Below are 20,738 nucleotides of genomic sequence, written 5' to 3' on the forward strand. Positions count from 1 at the left end.
TTTGTTTACGCATTTCCTCCGTGAGCGACCCTGAACTGATAGTGCATCCGTGCAAAAAGAAAACGATAGAGATAACAAAATAAGAGTTTGTTAATGTAACCGCGGAGTGTTAGGTTAAAGTCTGTCTCCGCCGAAGTAAGGTCACCGCGAACCCGCTCCTTCTTCCCGCCCGTCGCGACCGCGGTTGTGCAATATTTTAGGCAAAGCCAACGCGTAAATAAAGCTTTGCTGGAACGCCCTACACAGACGTTTGCAGAGCGTCCCAACCGTGCATTGATAGCCCGCCGTGCACGGACGCACGTATGTACGCACCAAACAAGAAAGTTGCGCAAGAGCTTGCGATTGACAAGGCGCCCGACTTGGCCCGACGCCAAAGTATTTGCCAACGCGACCGCCGGCTTTCCCGCTTTCCCAGCATTGCTCTTGGTCGCTTCTTTGGTCCGCTAGCTCGCTCGCTCGCTCGCTCGCTCGTTGCGCCTGGTCGGTTTTTTCTATTTTCTCGTAGACTTTACTTTCTTTTTTTTTTTTACTAACTAGGAGAACGTAGTGGTGACATTCTTTCACGGAACAAATAATAATAATAATAATAATATTCTTTATTCAGACAAGTGTCTAGGAGGATGGGGCAAAAGGCGATTTAAATCGCCTGACAGGGCTCCATCCCCCTGTACAGTCAGCAGCACAACGTACAGAAACATAGGAACAAAAACAATCAAATACTAATAGTGGGATTACACTAAGATACATTGATATAACAAAAGAAATGAGGCCAGAAACTTTAATAAATCATGTTATACCTGAAAGGTACGTTTTCAGTGTTCGTTTAAATGTGTATATTGTATTGGAATTATTTATCATGGACAGTATTTCAGGGTGCAGATCGGCGGTGTTCCTAGCGCGTATGCAGGCAACGGACTTCGCTATAGTAAAATATTCTTTCGTGAGCATTTTTTTCTATAAAACAAGGAAACTAAATTGAGTTTTGAGTTTGATGTATCTCTTGTGCATCAGCGCTAGATACGCAGAGAAGAATAGGCGGTTTTTTCCGCTTTTTTTCAAGTGTTTGTGCTCACCCACCGAGACATGGCCCACCCCACTTTTTTAATGAATTTCAGGCGGTAGGGGGGTGGGCGATGACTCGGGATATTACGGTAGTCATTTGCTGGGCTGCCAAAAAGATGGTCAATTTTATACGGTTTGGAGACATTTATTTTGTTTTACTTGCTTATTCAAGTTTCTGGTCATGATTCATAAACCAGTCTTTTTTTTCCTATTGATGTTGACTCATTTAATTGTCACATACGTGCTCTTGCGGCACGTATAACTTGTAGTTTGAAGCGGGCCAAGTTGTTTTCTTCACAGTGAGCCTCGCAACGAAAACTTCAAAGAGCCCGACAATCGCAGAAGTGGAGAGACCAATACAGAACAGCAAGAGTGGACCTTGTAGGTGACCGACGTTGACCGGGTAAAACCGCTTTTCTTCGTGGTGACTCCGCTCGCGTGCCAGGAGTATTGTGTGCTTCAGCCATTGACTGATAATGCCAGCACCCTGAAGTTGAAGTATCCTGCATACCAAGAAGATGAGTCATTTTATTTTCCACTTTAAATCTAGTGCAAATTGAGGCAACTTATAATGAGTGTGCTCGTTATCTATGCAGATTTTGTTATCTTTTGTAGCTGGTTCATAAAAAGAAATAATTGCCAAATATATGTAGAATTATGAAACAGCAAGAAATAAATGTGTAATCTGATATGAAGAGGGGCTAGACTAGGGTGACCACCCGTCCCGCGACTCGCGGGACTGTCTTGCAATGAGCGCTCGTGTCCCGCGTCCCGCAAGAAATACCAAAATCTTCAAAATGTCCCGCATTTTATATTGTCGCAACATCCACTACACAAATTATGGCGCTTCCTAACAACGGGCCACGGGGAAGCGCGGAGGTCGCTGATAAACGTGTGGATCTCGGTAGTAGGCCATTTTATATACAAGCACTGCGGAAAGCGACCATCATTCTTGCAGAAGGCAGACGCGCATACGCCGTTGCTCCTCTCGCCTTGATGGCAAAACATTGCAAGTGAAAATTGCTCGCCAAAAGTTGAAAAATAAACTATTGTAATTATTTGCAAATCATACTGTGTCCTGCAAAAGGGTTGTTGTGGAATTCTTTTTTTTTTTATTTTTTTTAGTGAAAACGGTCACACAAGGCAAAAAAGCCTACAACTCACAATGGTCGAAAAAGCAACAGCATTAGGTTCTAATTTTGTGTAGGAGCATGTTAGTATAAGAATAAGTATCGACAGAAAACAATAAGCCGAAAAAAATTTACTGTTATTTCGTTTTCATACATTAGGGTGTGTTGCTGTCAATATTTATGTTTTCAGCTTAGAAACCTTTAATACAATATTTACAAATACAATTAAACAAGGAATATATCGCTGAGTGAAAATCATTTTAGCTTAGTTGTCGCAAAACCGTTTGCAGGTGTATAATTCGCTTGTGGACAGCACAAGATTTCGGAGTGAAAATCATTTTAGCTTAGTTATCGCAAAAGCATTTGCAGGTGTATAATACGCTTGTGGACAGCACAAGATTTCGGAGTGAAAATCATTTTAGCTTAGTTGTCGCAAAACCATTTGCAGGTGTATAATACGCTTGTGGACAGCACAAGATTTCGGGGTGTGCGTGTTGGTGAATTACCTATGAGGCGTTAAAATACCGTCCACCTTTTATTACCCCCTCCCCTCCCCCTCCCCCCCCCCCCCCCCCCCCCCCCGGTCAGGAAGGTGGTCACCCTAGGCTAGACTGTCATGAAGAAATGGAGGATGATAAGGGAGTATATCATAATACGATGTATGAGAGCTGGACCCAAAAGTAACCGGAATTATTTTCTGGAGGGCAGGCAAAACAAGTTTTGCCCGCTAGGTGCGTTTGGACACGTCAGCATCACTAAAGCGCGAAACACATGTACGACGAAACCGTCCGATCCGACGTCCGACCGCGCAATACGACGGTCGGAGGCGAGGGTTTTCGTAGCATCGGAGAGCGTTGAAAACCCTCGCCTCCGACCGTCGTATTGCGCGGTCGGACGTCGGATCGGACGGTTTCGTCGTACATGTGTTTCGCGCTTTACAGTTGGCGTTTCTGTGAGACACTGCATTTGGCCTCAGTGGATTGACTCTGTATACACTTTTTCAATGTGTTCGCCTCTGGCGTGATGGTTGGTTTATACTAACAATGTGCAGCGATGAAATTTTGCTTTCTGTTGAAGAAAAATGCGGCGGTAACAGTTATGTTTCAGACGGCTTCAGGGGATCCTGCCCTGAGTAAAACACAAGTTTACGAATGATTTTTCCGTTTCCAATGTTCCCAACGTCCTCCAACCAGCCGAACTGAAGAGACTGTGGCAAAAATTCAAGTCATCTTCAATAACCGCTGTCGGGCGATTGATGAACTTGTGGAGGTGGTTGGAGTGTCGTGGAGTTTCTGTCAGCGAATTTATTGGAGGATTTGCTAATGAAACAAGTTGCAGCAAAATTGGTGCCTCACTATTGCTTGCACCTGAACAAAAAGGCAATCACTGCTGCGTGCCGTGCTTTAAAAACCAATTAAAAAATGTCCCCTTTTTTTTTTTTCTTTTATATTTACATGAATCTTGCTGCTATGACTACGACCCCGAAACGAAACCACAATTTAGCCAATGGAAAACTGCCTCTTCCCTACGACCCAAGAAAGCGCAGCAATAATCATCTGTTTCTTTGACATGAGGGAATTGCGCACCCGGAATTGGTTCCTTCGGGTGAAATGGTCTATCTGGCAGTTTTAAAAAGGTTGCGTCATGATTTTTGGAAGAAACATCTCGATTTGTGGCTAACAGGAGCTTGGTTCGTCCACCATGACCATGCGCCTGCCCACACCATGCTCAGTGTTCAGCAGTTTTTGACCAAAGACTTCGTGACCCGGCCCCTTACCCCTCCTTCCCTATTTACCTGACATCGCCTCTTGTGACTTTTTATTCCCCGGACCAAAAAAGGTTCTGAAAGGTTTCGCCGCTGTGGCGAAACAAAAAGCACTGAAAAGCATCAACGTCGACGAGCTTTAAGTGCTGTTTAGACCATTGGAAGAACGTTCTCGACAAGTGTACTGCATCAGGCAAAGAGTACCTAGAGGTGACTGAAATTTTAACATAAAATTAAATACACGATTTTGTGAAAATAAATTCTGGTTCCTTTTGGGTCCTCCCTCGTACATATATGAGGTAATGAAACTATCAAGACTTTGCTGTTTGCTGGTGGTGGTAACTTTAGTCGAGCCCCCGGAGTGCGGCCCCCGCACTCCGGGGGCCGCACTCAGCACCCTCCTCCCCCTTTATCGGAGCCCCTGCCAAAAATTTTATACACCTTCCCAGGTTGAGAATCTTGGATAGCCCCTTGTCGACGGTCACTCTGCAGCAGAGGCTCTTTACGATTTACTTACTTATGGTTGACTGGCTCGATGCATGGAAACCCCAGCTGGAACGCGATCCCGTAGTTTTCGATCTGGAAGCTGTCCTTGGCGAAAAGGAACCGACGTTCGTCTCGGATGTCCGCGTCCACGGTGATCTTGCCGGCAATGTAGGCGTAATTGCTAGCGCTGCACCGCTCCAAGCCTTCCAGGTCGCCCCTGACGAAGTTGCGCGGGTCGGACTCCATGGACCGCAGCAGAAGCCGGGCGATCGTGGAGTTCTCGTTCTTTGCAAGTTGCGCAAACATACCATTGAAAGATTAGCATATCCATACATTCTACTTTCCGTGGCATTATTGACAGGAATATTCATTTCTGCCCTCAGTGTCAATTTCTGACTTCCTGGTGGATCAGAAGGTTAATGGCAACCCAAAAAGGTTGTTTTATTGTCCCAGGCAACTGTAAATGGTCCCTAAACATCACCCTTAAAACTTAAAAAAAAAATAAAAAATAAAAAAAAACCTGCACCAACCTTTTTTTTTTTTTTTAGTTTGCATTGAGCTTGGGCGCACTGAACGTAGTAATCTAGTGAACATTTCCTTTTCTCAAAATCCGCTTTAGTTATAGGCTCTAGTTATAGGCATATTAAAATTACGAAAACAAGCAAAAAATAACCTCCTTCATGACGTCCTTGGTCCTCTGTCCCCCCTTTTCCCGCACCCGCAGACCGTGGTGAATGAGGACATGGGGGAGGGAGGGGAAGTCGGGGAAAGGAGATGAGGCCGAGAAGAGGGAGCTACCCGGGAAAGGGACAGCTCTCTCCTCGGCTGACCAGGACCAACAACGTCACGATTACGTCACATGCCGCGCGCGTTCGACACCACGGGGCGCCCCCGTAGGCTGAAGAGGTTTCTGCGTCGTCCGATTAATGACTCACTGATATTTAGTTACTCTCTCCGTGCCCGCTGGCTTGCCCGAACCCCGAGGGACGTGGAAACCGCAAAAAAGGTAGACCATTATTTTTAGCCGAACCGGAGCTGAACCGAACCAAAATCTTTGCCTCCATCTTACAACCGGAACTGGACCGGAAAAAAAAAAGAACGGTAACCAGTTCAAAACGGGTCATTCTAATGATATTTTTCTTTTTGTGTTGATATGACAAAATTAATGTTTGAAAATAAAAACAAATTGAAGTTGTATATCTATTTAACAAATCTTCATATACAGAATTGCAATGTATGAGAAATTGTGGGATTTTGTGGAGCTTTTGTATGCTCCACAAAAAGCTCCACAATTGATAGGCATCTTGTCAAGAGCAAACTTCAACAGCCAGGCTGTGCCAGTTTATCCTGTATAAAAAAATGTTCACTTGGGTAAGCGCTATTTTAGGCCAGATTAGATATGTATACGAAGGTTCTATAGGTTAGAATTACCAATTTTGGTCACTCCTTTTTGCATGATTCTTCACCTGCAGTTGATTGTCGCTGTTTTTGTGTAGACTGAAATGGCTTGTTCTAAAACTATCGTGATATTTTTAAATATTTTTAGCTCAGATGCGTCATCATCATATACAGGGTGATTCAAGGAGAGGCCAGGCTCTTTAAATCGACCGCAAGTTTCTTAACCTATCGCGCTACGACTTTGTGCAGCGTTGCCCACAGATGGTGCATTTCTTTTTTGTAAAATTTGCGAAGAGCGAACGTACCTGAGGAAAAAGTAAAGAAAGAAAAAGGCTTAGCTCTTATGGAAACGCAGCGACGCCACCGGTCTTCAAACAACACGGCGCCGTTTCGCACGGGAGATAAGAGATGGCGCAACGAACGCCGCCAACGAACGAGCATACGGCGCCGAGAGCCGGAGCGCAGCAGGGAGCACGGCTCATTATGCGAGCCACGTGAAACTGCTCAACCTCGGCCAGTGCAGCTCACGCTACAAAAAAAACGGTAAACCTTTTTTGGGAATAAATATACACACACAAACAAAAATTGAATTTTAAAATAAACACCGAAAAAAGTACACCGATTTTTGAAAAAATAAAAACCGAAAACGCGGAACCCTAACTATATTTCACGGTATATATGGCGACCAGGTGCCCATTCCATGATTTTACGCAGCTTAAATTATCCCTTAATGCAAGAGTACAACAACGATTTCAACTTTTAATACTGCGACGAAAAGTTGTACAAATCACCGGTTTTCTAGGCGACCTACCATACTTTGTGACAATCTTTCGATTCGTGACAAATATATGTGACTGATGTAAAGAAATTGATGTGAGTCGTGTGAACACAACGTTTTGTATGTTCATCTAAACTTTTTTTTTTATATTGCGTTGAAATAAATAACGCAATTTATTATTTTTGGTTTTTGAAAATAAAAATGGATTGTATACGAACGATAAAAAAAAAAGTTAAAGACGTTTACAATCCCCTGTAACGCCGAATTAGAGCGCAGCTTTTGGGGAGGAGGAGGGAGGGGTACTGAGAGTAGAAGGTGGAAAGTCTCCCACTACTAACATGGGTGTGGATCGACGTGTGCTTGACGCAAGTCGCAGAAAATGCACATCTTTGTTGTGAGCATCGCGTGTAAATTTGGCGGCAATTTAGCGAGGCTATTTGTTTTGCTAGACTTAGCGGGCAGATTTCTTCCGCTAGATTTAGCGGGTAAAATTTTTCTGCTAAATTTAGCAGGAAAACGTTTTCTGCCAAATTTAGCGGGCAATTTGTTTCCGCTGAGCGAGGAAATTTTTTTCCGCTAGATTTAGCGGGGAATTTTTGCCGCTAGTGACGTCGCTGACGACGGCATCATCATCGTCAACACTGACGTCACGCGTACCATAATGCACCGCGTGGTTACGAAGCCGGAAACGGGCGTTTAAGAACTGCGCTCTAAAATAACTGTATACACCAACTCATATTTACAAACAAATCGGAGCGCCCATAGCGGAAGCCACCGGCGCCGCGCATGCGCGGTGGGGGTGTGGGCAAGAAGCTCGCCGTCGCCCAAAAACAAACCATTGAAAAGCGATTTTGTCGGCGTCGGTGTGAAGCCGGGAACACATTTGCGAAAAAAAGCCGGATTTTGTGCGAAAACCGCACACGAAAATCGCGCGGCAGCTAAGCTCCTCCCCTTTTCCGAAAATCGGGAGCGGTTCGAAATATCTGCAGCGCCAGATATTTTCGCACGGCGCCTCCGAATTCGGGGCGGAGGAGCTCGGTGAGCGAAAGCCCGGAACAGGACGGAACGAAAAGATACGATCGGCTCGCAACATGGCGGCTCACGCAGCTTCATAGAGATCATATACTAAATCTAGAGGAAAAGGTCCGCCATTTTCCCATACATTCTGGCTGCCGCAAGCGGCGGACCATGCAGGCAGACCCTCTGGGTCCCAAACACGGTTACATCATCAGAGCAGTTTCGTGAACTTCAACAATCCACGAACTTGGAAAGATACTCGCGTTCTTTTCGAAGGCTTCTTTTTGCATAGCGCGCAGATGTACGGCCTCGCGTTAACGCTAAACTAAACCATATACCCGGCTTCGCTGGTGGGGCGCGGCTGGGCGCGGTTGAGGAATACGAAACTGCGCAACCACCAGATTTCCGAGATTTCGACAGAAGGGAAGTTAATGCAGCGTAATGACTTTATTGCTTTTTATAAGCGTTAGAATAGCTCAGAATTTAGTTTACAACGTTAAATTATCACTGTTTATATTGCTGAGAGTTTTCACTCTCCGTGTTTACCATGGCAACGTTGCTTTCTTTCTCTCGTGTTCTGTCGCTCTCTTTTGCGATCGTTCACTCGGGACCCAGGATGTCGGCGCACGGGATTTGCCACTCCTCCTCACCCACCTTTACCCCCCTGCGCAGCTTCGGAAGCAGCGCAGGCAGCATCGTATGCCATCCCTGCGTTCCCGTCTCAACCTTCGTAGAAAACCCCTTCTGTCTTTATCAAAGGATGGTGGTACAAAGGCTCGCGTGGCATTCAACGAGGTTTTAATAGCTGAAGTTTTTAAGAGGCGCGAAATATGGGACGCCAGTTCGCCAGACTACCGCACAGCCTCCTGAAGTCGGAGCACGAAAACCGCAGTGCATTGCGATCTCCGCGCCGCGCATTCCACCTCATGTGGCTCGTCTTCCGAAAATCGCAAGCTACGATTTTCGCAGCCTCCGATTTCTCTCCGATTTTCGGTTTGTTTTTTCGCAAATGTGTTCCCGCCTTCACCCTGCCCTTTTTCGCGTTCGAATTGTTGATTCTACGTCTTCCTGGTGATGTCTGACTACGTGAGCGGTGTCAGCGAAATTACCGAGGCTCGTTGCATAGCAAAACTTCGCATGAATAATGGGCATGTGGCGATTCATTCCGCGTGGACGCCGCAGTATGTACGCTAAAACCTGATTCGCATTATGAGATTTCGCGTGGACGCCGCAGTATGTACGCTAAAACCTGATTCGCATGATGAGATTTCGCTCGCAATTTTCAGTCGCGACGTCTCTCGGGCTGCAAAAGCGTGAACCGTAGCTGAGATATGGTCGAGGTCGATACCGAAAATCGCAAGCAGAATCGGACCAAGTCAATTAGGCATAACAAGTTGGTTTTGGTACACTTTTGGTACGGCCCCAGTCGCGGCGTTTTGACGCTGGAATACACGTCTGGCATGGGGACTTCTGCCCACAGCCCCAGACCGGAAGTGCGCCCGACGCGCCACCACCGCGCCGTGACGTCACAGAGTTGAGTTGGTGTATAGTTACTTGTATTACAGCGGAAATAGCACCTATTGCAACAACGCCGAAAATATATTCCCAATTTAGCGGTTCGACCCGTTTTCAATCATTATTTCGGCTCCATAGAACTAAACCGGAACTAAATCGAAAGCCATGAACCCGAACCGAACCGACAAAAATGTCGGTTCGACACTGTAGAAACAATTTAACTGCGACAAAAACAAAATTTATTTTCAAATGCTGAATTTGAAAATCTCGCGCAAGTCTAGGGTGAACGGATGCCTTTTTGCTATTGCTACCCCAAAACAAAGAAAGCTCCAAAATGTGAATACTGTAACGCGGCTTTCAGTATTACACGGACCCTAATATAATGCCCTGCGTACGACCAATACATTTGCTAACAGTTCTTAAGACTTTACAAATAGCACATCTTTCTGCTAGGTGATGAACCACTCATCCCACACAACCTATTCACTTTTCTCACGGATATCGGCATAGGGCCAATACCTCCTGGGAGATATAGTCACGTGTTCCGGGTACGAAATAAAATACACAGACTGTGATTTTATTTTTTACCCCAAACACGGGACCACATCTCCCCGCAGAGTTTTTGGTTGTGCTCTGCTTTGCCACACGAATAGTATAGTCAGAGCGAAGTGAAAGGCTAGAAGACACGCAAACATAGATTCACGGACTAAAAGCGCAAGGTCACGGCTAATTTAGTTGCTGGTTGTATTTTTGCGCTGTTTGAAGACAAGAGCCCGCTGTCGGTTTTTGTTTTTTAAGACAAGCGCAAGATTGAATTGTATTCAACGCACCCGGAGCATGGAGTGTTCAGCAGCGTCCCTGATTGTTCCGCATGTGAAGGTTCCCTTCCGGATGGCTTGGGCAAGCTTGGCCACGGTGTCCACAGCCTCTTCGAGGCCCGGATGGGCCATGTAGGATATGAGGGTGCCGCTGTAGCCCAGGGAGAGTGTCTGGCCGAACAGTATCCAGACACCCGGCAGCAGGCGACGTCTCCAGGTCCGAGGTATCCGGATGCCTGCAGAATCCATGGGGGGGTTACACTTTCGACATAAACTGGAAAGGTCGGGGAATTTGAAGACGTCATTTTGGTTTTGCGTTTCAGTATGCTGCAGCGATTGGTTGTGTACTTACGTATGTACGTGTGTACGTACTTTGTATGTTGTCTTATTTTTTGTATTGGCTGCCCCCTATAATAATGGCCTAGTAATTAGCATACGATGTAGGTAATCGTATAAAAAATGTACAATTTCTCCACAGCTTGTGAATGGGAGCCTATTTGACATTGATATACTTCGTTCACCCCTAAGCTGACAGTGCGGTGGGAGCTATGCCCTCGCCCGACCAATTAACCGCTTGTCTTTTACAGTGTTGGGAAGTCTTGTATATAAAGTACTACTTCAAGTAGGTTTAGGAAACTTGTACTTTACTTGAAGTACATTCTCTTAGTATGTACTTCTACTTTACTTAAAGTATTTTTTTCTGGTACTTTCCGAGGAAAGTACAATTCCCGACTTCAAAGTACATACCCCAAATTTGGTTTTGTTTCGTTTGCATCACTAAATGATCCGTTAACTCCGGAGAAATACTGGGAGGGATACTCTACTCACACCAGTAACCTGAGCACACGACGCATCGCTCCGTTAGTTCTGGGGGCGGCTTTCCCGTGGATTTTTTTAACTCGAGCTACTTCTCGGTCGGTGAACGCAAGGGAGGAGGTTTCAAATATTAAGAGAGGAAATTAACCATAATGTAGCACCTGAAACTGTGGTGCAGGAAAATCAAACTGAAGTCGAAGAAAAAGACAGCGGAGGAGACCTAATGTTTTGACACATTCTCTTTTGTCTTTTCCTTCGACTTGAAAGTTCCTTAATTTTTTCAAACTCCAACCTCAGGTGTGAAATTGTGATTAATTATCACCAGCTCGCTTGCACATTTATTTTATTTTTTTTTTTTATTAAAGAGAGGACATTCCTCTATGAGAGGATTGCTTGCGGGAGATACAGGGCTGACGTCATGCTGTCTCCTAGTACATTTAACCCCCTTTGCAACAATCCAGTGCAAGAAAACCACTATACAGTGATTTTCAGGAATTTGGCTCAATTCCCGAAAAAAAGGCTCGAGGTAAACCTCAGCACCTTATGAGTTGAAAAGCGAAATCACGCACGGCGCTCTTTGCTCCCTTCTTTAATCTGCGGCGCATGCAACGCTCTGACCTTGGGCGTGGAACGGTGGAGCCGCTGCCTCGCGGACACGCAGCGTCATCGGATGAGCGATTGCTCAGACTGGCGTGTGCCTTGGAACAGACAGCAACGTAGTTCCCAGCAGAACGAACCCCTTGGTTTATCCCATGCGCCGTATATATTGCCACGCGCCCTACAACCGACAAGAGGCGAGCGAACGCAGTGATCAGTGATAACGCAACAGTGTGATAACGCAGTCAGGATGACACCACACAAACTGACGCGCAGCGGGCAACGGGAGCGTCGTCGACTCGCGCGAGCCAATCGGGCCGTAGTGTAAAAGGTGCCGTTGGGTAGCTTTGCGCGTGGTTTCATGAAGGTGCCGTTTTGCATGGTCTCAAAGCTGATGACGTCGGCTCGCTCCATGAGACAGTTAGTGCTTTCGCATTAAAACTACTGTGTCTACTTTATCAAATATTTACCGCTGTTTTTGAAAATAGGTCATGCAGTCCTGATTACCCCTGGGCAGTCTTGTACACGTTACTAAAAAAAAAGTAATCGATTACAATTACTATTACTCTTGGCTAAAAAGTATTCGATTAGATTACTTGATTACTCGACGGCAAAAGTAATTGGACATTACTTAAAGAAGTAATCGTTACTTCTCCGATTACTTTATTGTGTGAAGACACATCTTTAGCGCTCATAACAATGAACTACTTCCAACCTATATTTCACATTTGCACAAGTATTGAAGAAGTAAAACTGGCTCCCTCTTCGTGGTCGTTACACTTTCACTATGCGGACACAAGCATAGAATTCGTTTAAAGACGTTTAATGATTTGGGCGTTCGCCAGTGTGCGTGTGTGGGGGGCGGGGGGGGGGGGGGGGGGGGGGGGTGGGGCGGCGAGAGCGGAGGGGGTTCTAGATCTTGTTAAGCTTGAGCAAGGGTTGTCGCTCAAAGTTTGCGTCGCTCATTTTATTATTCACATCTGGATGAGATCGCATGTTATACAAAAGAGCAGCAGCTCCAGGATTTGAAACGGATCATGTGTAGTATCCATTAGCGGAAGAGATCGCCCCGACCACTTCTCAACTCGAAACATTGCTTGTCACAAAGACCACGTAGGGGAAATGGGGAAATATTTCAACTGCCTTTGCAATATTTCGCATCCGCTTTAGGCATTCTTCGGTTCTGGTTCTGCTACGGGCTGCGAGTAGGTGCCCTAAGAAGGATCTTTTTTTATTTTTTATTTCTGTGTGTGTGTGCGTGAGGGGGCTAGTTTTAACGAAGGACTCACAAAGCTACATTCTGCTTCCTCAAACTTCGCCCTGAATGGCTTTTGTCACGCACTGTGGCTTCCCTAAGGCTTCCCACTCCCAGTCCCAGGTCGAAAAAAAGAAAAAAAGGAAAAGGGACTTCCACAGAAACTGTACATAGAAAGAGATTGACCTCGCTTCCTACAGCTCCGCAAAAATCTTTCTTTTTTCCGTCCGAAAAAAAAAAGCAAATTTTATTTTTGTCATTTCATAAAAAAAGGCGTGTGCCCGGGGGGGGGGGGTCCCGTGGACAAATGTAATGGTTACAAGTAATTTTATTACTTCAAAAAGTAATCAGATTACTCTTGTGATTACTGCCTAATAAAAGTAATCAACTGATTACAAAATTACTCCAAAAAGTAATCGATTACAAGTAATTTGATTACTTGTAATGCGTACGGTACAAGTCTGCCCCTGGGCAATGCATACCATCTAAAAAATCGCTGTTGAAGGGAATTAAAGGGCATCATGAATGATTATGTTAAAATACTTGTACTTTACTTTAAAAGTACATTGTATTTATAGTACTTGACATCAAGTACATTGCACCCAGTGTACTTGATACTTTACTTGAAGTACGCCACGTCTTATTTACTTTGTACTTTACTTGAAGTACCTTTTAGATGTACTTTACCCAACACTGGTCTTTTATCGCAATTGACCCGCTCTCGCCGTCGGTATGGGCGGGAGTGTGACCACGTGGCGAAGGGTTGACGTGAAATTCGTCCAACGAACCCGTGCTTCCACCGCACTGACAATTTGGGAGTGAACGGAGTATAACAACCAGAACACTGAACAACACCTCGGCAGGGCACTCGGGCGTTCAAGCTCGAGATCGGGTGCGATAGAGGGACCTTAGGTCCAAAGTGCGGCGGCAGGCCGTACCAGAGTTTCGAAAATTCAGCACAAGGTGGCGCTATACACGTCTAAATCCAACTGCATTGCCCGTGTGTTTTGTACTCACCTTGTCCCATGAGGATTCGGAATATCTGAACCATGGTGACAAGATAGCTTTCGGTTGGCTGGATCCTTGGTGCTAACTTCGCTTCCAACAAGTTCCTTAGGACCAATAGAAGTGAAGAGATGCTCATGGCCAGAAGCAAACCCACCCATACCTGAAATAATACGGCGATGTTTTGTGAGAATCGGGTGGAAGCACGTCATCTCAGCTGCCAGGCTGAAAAGTTAAATTGTTATCAGCTTTACCTCAATATTAAAAATATTTTACAATCGTCTCATCTCAGTGTGGAAGAAATTATTTTTAACAATAAAATTTCCATTTATTCCATTGAAATCACTTTTTATTTATATACCTTATCTCCCAGTTTTAAACCTCACAGATTACTAAAGTTGAGGCTCGTGCGAATTGGTACTACATGACTCGGGATTAAAAACAGCGCAAATGACGAAGGACCAGACGAAGAAGCAACGCAGCGTTGTGTCCATGCTACTTCTTCGTCTGGTCCTTCGTCTTTTGCGCTGTTTTTAATCCCGAGTCACAGATTAAGTGTAAATGTTTCGATAACTGAGCCTTTGATACACTGCACGGAAAATGTAATTCTCTCTGAATGTATTTACAAAGGCGGCGCCCTCTTGTTTTCTCGAGTGATAGCTGAACATGGTTTAATTGAATGAGTACATCAAAATGTGTGCCATATATGTATTAAAACCTTGTACCACCACATCTAAATCTGAGAGCACTATGCAACACATACGTGACGTAGCTATTTCCAAGGGGTTTGACCTCCTCCTGTTTGCGACACACATTACTCACACGCACTTCTCCCATCTAGCCCACTTTCATCCTGAAATTCTGGAGCTAATGAGAAAGATACCTGATGCAGGTCAATTTTAATAAAATTATTCCAACCAGACTCATGCACATCCCGCACCTTAGAAAGCACCGAACTATAGTGAAGTCAATGAATAACCGTCGATTCCTTGACCGTACATTGACACGCACCCAAGGAAACAACTGTTAAAAAATTCGTGTGATATTAAAAAAAAAAAAAAATGGCGGCCTCGCTGGCTTTTGGTATGTACAGCCATAGCCTCCTCTATACTGACAAAGCCTGGCAGATCGCCACGAGACACGGCCGCCGACAGTGAAAAGGTAGAGCGGCAGACAACGGATGAGAGGAGAGGTATGTAACGGGCGCCCCGCTACAGCGAGAAGTCGAAACACACTCCTCCCGAGCGATGGAATGTCCGCTCGTGCTGCTCGCGTTCCTCGGGCTACCGCTTCTTTCCTCGTCGGGCTTGAAAACCATGTTACGGGTCCTCGCCGTTGCAAAAGATGTTCGCTGACTACAGGCTCCCCGAGAAATGCTCTGTGCTACCAGATCCTCGCGCTCCAAGTCTGTGACCGGGCACCGTATACGGCTCCGTCGTCGAGCTGCCAGGCTTCGTGAGTATAGAGGAGGCTATGGTAGGTAGATATCGGACACGAGTGCTGCATCAGCGTTAGGCTGGGGCTCGTGTTCAACAGAGAGTTTTAGGGAACCGTTTTTGCACGTCCAATACGGATACGATGGGCCCTCCGGTATACGAGCTGCGCATGAGCTACCGCAGAAGTCTCGCAGATGCGCAGTTCGTACCGAAGTGCCCATGGTACCGTATTAGGGAGTTTTCGTAGACCGCGTTTCCCCCTCCGCTATGCCCTCCGCAACGAAGAAGCCGCTACTGCGTCTGCGCGCCGATGGTCTTGACTGGAGTTCCGGGTATCGTAGCGGGTTGCGGAGGACACTGCGGGACGGCGAAATCGATCTACGAAAGCTAACTATTGGGTGTGCAGAAACGGTTCCCTAAAACTCCCTAATGAGGGAGGAAAAGAGCTCCCGTCGGACGCTGACGATACACTCGTGTGACGCGCTCTTCCGTGACAAGAGAGCATCACGGGAAGTGAGCCCCTTCCTGTAACGCGGATCAAACCAATAAATCATTCTGTGATTAAAAGAAGAAAATTTATGGCACATTGTGTGGGCAATTGTGTTGCACACGTAAAACTTTCTAGCAGCATATGACATCAAGTCGCGTGACGTCAATTTCCCCGCTAAATTTAGTGGGGAAACTGAATTTGTGTATAGGTCACGTGACGTCAAATTTTCCGATAAATCTATCGGGGAAACTGAAGTTATGTGACGTCACAGGCCACGGCTTCACGAGATCCGGAGCCGGGGAACGTTTCACGTTACAAACATTTTCGGAGCACGCAGTAGTAGAGATAATTAAGGTTCTAGCATCCACTATGTAGAAAACAGAAAACGCATAGGTAAGAAATTAAGAATGGAAAACTAACAGACAAATGGTCCCAAGGTGGACACTCGGCGAGAAGGTTGGCATGACGGCCGACCGCCGCGATTGGTCGGCGCCGCGCTTGATGGCGCTGGCCAACCATGGCGGTCGGCGATCCTGCCGCCAACGTAAAACCCAATCAGTTTTCTTTCTTTTTTTCGATTATTAGGTTATATAATTAACTAGCGAGTAATGTGTTATCCAGTTTTAAACTGTACCAAACACACGCAGCGCGACATGCACAACACGAACCATCGATCGACGTTCTTTCTCTTTCTTTTCTATTTTTGTTTTAGTACTGAATTTCTGCCATCAAAACAACAGCGTCATGAAGTCATTCGGTACTTCAACGTAACCGAAAAAATATGATGCAATAGTCAATATAAGTGAAATGGGAAAAAGCGCGCGCCTTTGCCATGTTCTCGCCTACTGTATTGTGCAATGTACGTGGTGGCCATAACACATCAGTTACATTGGGGCGCAAAATAAAAAATCTCCCCCCCCCCCCAAAAAAAAATGCTACGTGAATTATATTTATTATATATGCATGTTTATCACAAAAGTCTGATAAATGGCGGAGGAAGTCTTTCTGACGCAGAGGCGGATTCATGGGTTAAGCTTGAGGGGCTTCGGATAGAGATGTAACATCACGAACAGATTTAACGTCACGGACGAATGTGACGTTACATGGGTTAATTGCCATTTCTCTAAGAACGAGGGCATTTCTTCCTAAACAAAAACAAAAAGTATAGGCCCGTCATTTTTCTATAAAAAGAATCACCCTTCCTCGAGACCACTGTTCTGAGATACGTTCCGTACGTACGAAACCTTCGCCGTCTACGACGGCGAAGGTTTCATAATACGAATCAACAGAAGTCTCCCCCAGAAGTGTAACGGATACACCCTGTTTGAAAAAGGTGCTAATTTTCATTTCACTCTGCTGGCGAGGCCGGGATGTGCCGGCCGCGGAGCAACACCACCTAGTGTGCTGGCTGTAGACTGCCGCATCCTTTGGGTTTTGCTTTGCTCACGCGCTTGGAGAAGGGTCTGAAGACGACTCCAGTCCTGCTGGCCGTGGACGGTGCCCGGATGACGAAGGTGGTGCGATCCAGAAGGTAGCTGGACGAGAACTGGACGTGCCTCTGGCGCTCGGGAAGCACGCTCACGCCGCCCGCAGCGGCGTCCACTTCCTGCGTACGAGGTTCCTTTTTCGCTGATTTGCGTTCCGATTTCGCACTGTTTTGCAATTCGTACCCGTCGGACAAGCATGCCAATCATGCCATTCCATGTTCCATTCAGTTCGTTGCCCCACTTGCCATCGAGTGGTCGCACCAGCCGATACCTGGACAGAACATTCCCTGAACATGGCAAGGCTGTCGAATTGCCCAGTGATTTCCCTACCCACCTCCTAAGGAAGGGGAGGAGCGTGGCTTTCACAGCGTTTGTCCGCGTGGGCGTATGTACCTATCGGTGCGCTGGTGTATGCTCGTCTCTTTGACAGCGGAGGGGCTAGGTTCCCAAGGATCGTATCCGGTACCAAACAAATGTCGACACAGCACTCTGGATGCTGCCGTCGCTCATAGATGGCGGTAGCTGTCCAGAGTGTTGTGTTTGCCGGTTGTCTGCTTGCCGCCGTCGCTCATAGATCGCGGCAACTTACCATCCTCGGCAACCAGACAACTAGTTTCTGCCGTCGCTCATAGATGGCCGGCAACATTTCCAGCCTTTCCACTCTGGCTTGCCGACTTGCGGACGGCCTTTACTTCATTCCCACCACATATAGTACAGCTTCGCTGGTCTTCCTTCTTCACCAGAGTGGAAAGGCTGAAAGTTTTTTGTCTATAGGTTCGCTTTATTACCAGTATTTTGCCGCATATACTTGCCTGGTTGTACTTGCCTGGTTGGCACTGCGTTGTACTTATTGAAAGGGAAGAATAAATGAACCGAACCAGTCCGACCTTTTGCAATGAGATGTTGGCAGTTTCAGCTGTCGAGATGGCAAAAATAATCTATTTTGTTAAAATTATAATTTGAATTATTATTATTATTATTATTATTATTATTATTATTATTATTATTATTATTATTATTAATGTTATTAATATTATTATTATTTTGCTTGATACTGCTTTATAATGAATGCTTTATCATACCAAATATATAATGCTTTATAATGAATGCTTTATAATACCAAAGCATTCATGACTTTCGTTCTACGCAAGCGCATTGCTTAAATGCATTAACCTACTCCCGTTTGCGGTATGGCATAACTATTTTTGGTAAGTGATCCAAACTATGGCGAAAGAAAATCAACAGTGTATTGAAGGGAATACTGAGAAGCGTGGGGTACAACCGAGGTTCTTCGGATTTAGATGTTTTTCAAACTCCATCAATGCCAATTTTTCAGCCCCTTATTTCTGAAGACAGTTGTGCTCATTTACATCTGGAATGACGATTTTAAGTCTCCACGCCCCATCTCATGAAACTTGCGAAAAGCTTCAAGATTCCTCACTCCGATACGTTATACCCGCTACGGCAAAAATGCGCGTTCGTACTACGTCCCTCAAATTTTTAACCTATTGCCACCAAGCCTTTCAAAGATTACTTCCAAAAAGAAACTCGGAAAGGCATTCCGCACACTTTTCATCGATGAAGAGGCCTTAAATATATAATTTTCTTGTTTCGTCATAATTGGTGTTGCTTCCTTACATGAATCTTTCTTCGAGTCAACATTATTTGTGTAGTGTAATGCAGTAATGTCTGTGTACTTGTGCGTGCGCGTATGTGCGTGTGTGTGCATGTGTATGACTCCTTCTATCATCAAGTTCTTGTACTATACGACTGTCACTTTGCCATATAAACCTCTTTTTCCCTTCTACTAGAAAAATAGCTTATATTTGTACTGTATATTTTTTTCCTTGACTTTGACAATAACTTTCTGGCTGACATTTTTGTGTAGTTTTCACAACTCGAAACCACGTGGTGTTTTTCTGCTTGATTTTATTATTTTCCGAAACTTCCTTATTTACCGCTGCTACTTAGGCTCAGTCCTACAAGCCCCTGCTGGCTTCGACAAACCTGCCTAGTGCCGTCCTGAATACATATTGCGTAAATAAATTTATTATTATTATTATTCATTATTATTATTAGTATTACTTATGGCATGGACTGATCGGACATTTGACATTTTAGCACGAGATGGCCAATAAAATACCAAAATTCGAGAAATATTAGCTTGCTATGTCTAGTTTTCTGACAGTCCATTTTACTTTTTTCTTCTTATACGTACATAGAGCTTTACTGATAGTTCGAATGTACTATACATACACGTCCGCTCTCTCGAGTCTTTAAAGTGATGCATAATAGACGCGAAATACCTCAACAAATGCGTTTATATGAGCATAGGTCACGTGTTCTTCATTGTTTTCAATTACGATCTCTTAAAACGTGGTGCGATATTCTCGTATGCCGATTCGAGAATTTCCTTTGGAGGCTCAAAGAGCGCGCGCTAGCGCAGCTTTAAAGTTGTGTTTAATCGTGGTTACAAGCCAAACCGGCTGTCTACGAGAAAGCCCGAGTTTGCCCACACGCGGGATGTAGCACTGGGTGTGCGCAGACACCAGATTCGCGTGAGGTAATCCGTCTACGCATGCGACAGTAGCGCCACCGCAGTGGTGAGACGTCAGAGCCGCGTGTTGGTCTATACATGTCCGCAAGCATAGCCTCAGGTCGCTGCCATCTTGCTCGCTTGGGGTGTGCTTGGGCGCGTCATAATCGATGCCCGTCGTAATCGGATTATGACGCGCCCAGGCACACCCCAAGCAAGTAAGATGGCGGCGCCCTGAGGCCGTACTTGCAAAGGTTATAGACGTTTACAAGTACGGCTTCTGGACACCGCCATCTTGCTACTGGTGTGAATAGATCGTCTGAAAGTCAAGCAAATTGCTGGCCCAAGAAGGTTAGAAGGGTAGGAGAGGGCATGACATCAGCCGTGTAGTTTCCACAAGCCATGCTCCATTGTCGCCTCGCCTCTTTCTCATTTTCCTCCTTACCCTCCTTGCTGATCGGGCCAACGTGACCACAGCACGTGACCGTCGCGTTGTTGATGGTTGCGGGTAGAAGGAAGCGTGGTGCTGGTGGGTTTTATTTATCAGTCATCACAGCTAAAAACTGTGGCCCGCGCCGCCCGCACCCAGCCGACCGATTCTACGCCTGCTGCGCTTCGTTGTGTACCCTCAACTATAAAGCTAATGCATTCTGTTTTCTACAGACCTTTACCCATTCTGAAAACAATAGTATTCAACGTGGAACGTCAACGCTGTAGGCGATTGCCTGATGGCGTGTTTTGGGGAACGTACCGTGCATCTGCGAGGAGTATTCTTTTTATCTTCTGGCCACTAGCCAAAGTGAGCATAAATTATATACGCACATGATTGCGTAACTATGTCGATCCGACAGTTAGGCAAATACTTATCCATTTTTACGGCGATGATTTCCGCGCCCACCTGCAAAATGATAGTAATATCAAGTTTTTTCTTTTCGTTGCGACCGCTATGCAGGTTGTCCACTAGGATGTTTTATTGCAGTCGTGACAAATTTAACCAGCTCAACTTGACTCGAAGATGGGGGATGTTTTATTGACTATTGGAAGTGCACGATGCACACCACGTTCCACTTCGATGGGGTCCAGCCACCGCCGCGACCAACGGCCGAAATCCATCGTTTCCGCAGTTCGGCGACCGTCGGTAATCTAT

At 45.6% G+C, this 20,738-nt stretch overlaps 1 protein-coding gene across 1 annotated transcript; it reads right to left on the reverse strand.

Annotated features, from left to right (window-relative positions):
- Nucleotides 1-9,972: 9,972 nt before the first annotated feature.
- On the reverse strand, nucleotides 9,973-14,479 carry LOC121046570. Its single transcript, XM_042292782.1, has 3 exons — nucleotides 14,465-14,479; nucleotides 13,655-13,805; nucleotides 9,973-10,205 (listed from the first exon to the last, which is right to left on the reverse strand). Exons 1-3 carry the CDS (start codon nucleotides 14,477-14,479, stop codon nucleotides 9,973-9,975), a joined length of 399 nt encoding a protein of 132 aa, XP_042148716.1.
- Between the last annotated feature and the right edge of the window lie 6,259 nt (nucleotides 14,480-20,738).

The sequence above is a fragment of the Ixodes scapularis genome, unplaced genomic scaffold, assembly GCF_016920785.2.
Source record: "Ixodes scapularis isolate PalLabHiFi unplaced genomic scaffold, ASM1692078v2 PGA_scaffold3__209_contigs__length_174095766, whole genome shotgun sequence".
NCBI classification, from domain to species: Eukaryota; Metazoa; Arthropoda; class Arachnida; order Ixodida; family Ixodidae; genus Ixodes; species Ixodes scapularis.

Excerpts from the sequence above, each read along its gene's own strand:
- LOC121046570 (XM_042292782.1), bottom strand. Across the intron at positions 10,206-13,654 it reads CCGAATCCTCATGGGACAAG|GCATCCGGATACCTCGGACC; the intron begins GTGAGTACAAAA and ends TGGATTCTGCAG.